The 3,437-nt window shown below is 52.5% G+C and overlaps 1 protein-coding gene across 1 annotated transcript in view; it reads right to left on the bottom strand.

Annotated features, from left to right (window-relative positions):
• gtf2h4 (general transcription factor IIH, polypeptide 4) overlaps nt 1-3,437 on the bottom strand; it is a 323,881-nt gene that overhangs the window by 317,406 nt on the left and 3,038 nt on the right. Inside the window, exons 2-3 of the mRNA XM_048616518.1 lie at nt 1,868-2,002; nt 767-871 (exon numbers count right to left, since the gene is read on the bottom strand). Coding sequence (XP_048472475.1) covers nt 767-871; nt 1,868-1,980 — 218 coding nt within the window. The 5' untranslated portion in view covers nt 1,981-2,002. The remainder of the gene's footprint in view (nt 1-766; nt 872-1,867; nt 2,003-3,437) is intronic.

Raw genomic sequence — 3,437 nt, 5'->3', positions numbered from 1 at the left:
CCCCCCCCCCCCCCCGGCCCCCCTCCCTCTGGGACTGGGTGGGACAGCGGGTCAGACCCACTGTTGTCTCCCATTTTCCACAAGTTTCATTACACCCTCCACTATCGTTAAACAAAGCGGCCGGATCCAGACTCATATTGGACTTGAAACACTAACTGCGTGGTCAAAGCTACTTCGTTTCTCCAGCAACATCCGGGTTAAACCTATCATGGCCCATTTTCGGAAAGACTGATGAGACATACACGTGAGCAGGGACACATACAGTAAAACGGCTCAGGCCTCGATGCTTTGAGGAGCGTTCTAACTACATTCGCGCTACACACTATCGTATAGAGTAGATCACAGTGTGGTTCCCCTCCACCTACAAAACGCACAGTCCCCTCGTAAATTAGTTTAAAATTTAATCGAAATAGCTCAACACACTTGAAATTATATCAGAGATAGCAGGAACTGCAGATGCTGGAGAATCTGAGATAACAAGGTGTAGGGCTGGATGAACACAGCAGGCCAAGCAGCATCCGATGAAAGGTCTAGGCCCGAAACATCAGCCTCCCTGCTCCTATGATGCTGCTTGGCCTGCTGTGTTCATCCAGCTCTACACCTGAAATTATGCCCTGTTGTGTCTTGGGTGACTGCAGGCCTGAGCACTGCCAGCAGGAAGAGGAAACTGGCATCATTTAAAAAAAAAAGCACTGGTATCGACGTCTGCAGGAGCTGGAGAGAGGTGGGCAGCTCGGGGCGTAGCGCGGTGAGGGGGGTAAAGTACCGTTGGTTATCTTTCTTCACCCAGAAGGTGACGGCAGCCTGGGGCAAGGGTTGATCCAAGAACAACAGCCGCATCACGTAACTCTGAGCCAGGGCTGGCAGCTCCCTGAGAAGAGGGAAGGAGACAGGAAACGGACTGTCAGAAAGGAACTCGCATCAGTTTACGCCGACACCGCACACAAAGTAGGCACTCTCAAATCCGTCAGCCGACGTTTGGGTCCAACGCCATCTGACTACCAGGTGTGCAGGACCATCCTACCCAGACCCAGACCCAGCCACTGCCCACCCCCACCCCCCCATACCCTATCCTTGTAACCCTGCCATTTCCTGTGACTAATCTACCCAGCCTACACAGGGCTGGGCACTGCGGGGCCGGTCCACCCCAGCCTACACACCTTTGGACTGCGGGAGGAAACCGGAGCACCCGGAGGAAACCCACGCGGACACGGGGGTAGAACATGCAAACTCCACGCAGACAGGCAGCGGCGCTAACCCACTGAGCCATCCTGCTCCCACCCCCACCTCGTCCTGTGTCATATTTTAGCAGAGGCCCAGACGAGTTCTCCCTGTTCAGATCCCCACCACGGCAGCTGGCGGAATTTAAATGCAAGGAATAAAACCTGGAACGGAACTGCATCAATTGTCGGGGAAAACCCCATCACGTTCGGTCACGTCCCTCAGGAGGGGGACGGAAATCCGCTCTCCTGACCGGGTCTGCCCTGCACCTGGCTCGGGAACTCCACAGCGCTGAGGCTGACTTCTGACCTCTCCGCTAATGGGGCCAAGCGAGCCTCGCGACTCAGAGGGCAATTAGGGACGGGCAGTAAACGCTTACCCTTGGCAGCATCGCCCACATCCAACCAAAGGATTACTTCTGCAAATAAAAAGCCGTGCAGATTTAGCACATCCGAGATGGGGGCACTACGAATCCTGGCCTTGGGAGGAAACGGGTGTCATTTCAGGGATGTCTCCTGCACTTCAACTGAGACCTGTCTCTATCGTCTCAGAGAGGCCAAAGTGACATAAAGATGGACAGCTCGCTCGCTCCCCCCCTCCCTCCCTCCCTCCCTCCCTCCCCCGAAGCGTCCCAATGCCAGCTTACCTGAAGACAGCCAGGCACGTTGCTGGATGGTTGTAGAGTTTGTCCAGGATGCTGGGGCTGAGGCTCCTCATGTACTCATGCAGGTTCTTACATTTCAGCTTCTCCCGCTGCATGGTCTGTCAGGGGGCTGGGGTGCTGGAGGGGAGGCGGGAGAGGAGAGGAGAGGAGAGGAAGAGGAAGAGGTCAGCCAGGCTAAATATTACAATCCACGCAGTGTGGAGAGAGGCCATTCAGCCTGTCGCGTTGGCACCAAAAAGCATCCCACCCACTCCCCCACCGCCCTATCCCTGTAACCCTGCATTTCCCACGGCTAACCCACCTAGCATGCACATCCCTGGACAATATCAGCCATTTAGCATGGCCAATCCACCCTAACCTGCACATCTTTGGACTGTGGGAGGAAACCGGAGCACCCGGAGGAAACCCACGCAGACACGGAGAGAATGTGCAAACACCACACAGTCACCGGAGGGTGGGATCAAATCCGGGTCCCTGGCGCTGTGAGGCAGCAGTGCTAACCGCTGAGCCACTGTGAACTAAACACCTTACCTTCACACTATCTAACAATCGATGCTCCCACCCCTTTGTGGGCAGCAAACCTAAAACTTCTGTTTTGTTCAGAGAGAGAGAGAGCAGGGAGATGTGCAGAATACAGGAAAGGGTTGGAAATAAAGAGCCAGATGCGCTTAAGGGAAAGTGAGACAGGTCCACGTGGAAGGAGCTGAAGCAGGTGCTGACAGGACAAGCTGAAGAAGGGGTACACCCCGCTGTGATGATGCTGTGGCTTTAAGAGATGTATTTTATCCTGTGTTTTTTAAAGAGGTGATAAGGCAGAGGCGCTGAGCAGCCTACCAAAACCATCATAGTAAACAGATGGTGAAGCCTTGAGGGTTTTTTTTTTTTAAAAAAAGAGTTGGAACAATAGAAGCAGCCTGGCTGGGTGTGGCCAGCTCTCTCAGACCAGGATTTCTAGATTTTTTTTAAAGTTTTTAGGTTAAGCTTTAAACAGTTGTTGTTGTGGTCTTGAGGAAGTCAAAGCTATCTGTCCCGTCTCTCGGTTACAGCTAGAAGCTGGGATTTCTCCCTGCTGCTGGGTTACCTGTGAGACAAATCGATTTTGTCCGAATTTGCCCTTTTTTGCCAAAAGGTGTGTTTATGGGATGTTACTATATTGGAACAGTTAATTAGTAATCGTTACTGTATTAATTATTCTGTTACGTTTTCCAGTAGAGTTAAGTCATTCAAAATGCAACCATAGAAAGAAAGAGGAATTTCAATAAATTGTGTTTTGCTTAATGTTGAGTAGTTTGACCTTGCACCTGGAACATGACAGTTTGCATTTTCGTTAAAAATAAGAAAACATTAGGGTCTACACTACTTTCTTAAAGTATTTTGAGGGGTTCTGGTCCATAATATGCCTTCTCTTGGGACGATTCAGGCTAAGTCTGTGCAAGGGGGGAGGGGAGTGGGAATTGGAGATGGAGGGTTGCTGTGAGACAGGACCAGGTATTCACACAGCGACGGTCCCGCCCCCCCCCCCCCCCCCCCCCCCCCCCCCCCCCCCCCCCCC

This window comes from Rhincodon typus, chromosome 35, assembly GCF_021869965.1.
Source record: "Rhincodon typus isolate 14 chromosome 35, sRhiTyp1.1, whole genome shotgun sequence".
Lineage (NCBI taxonomy): Eukaryota > Metazoa > Chordata > Chondrichthyes > Orectolobiformes > Rhincodontidae > Rhincodon > Rhincodon typus.
Note: the sequence above shows the minus strand (reverse complement) of the source record. Positions and strands in the feature narration are given on the sequence as shown.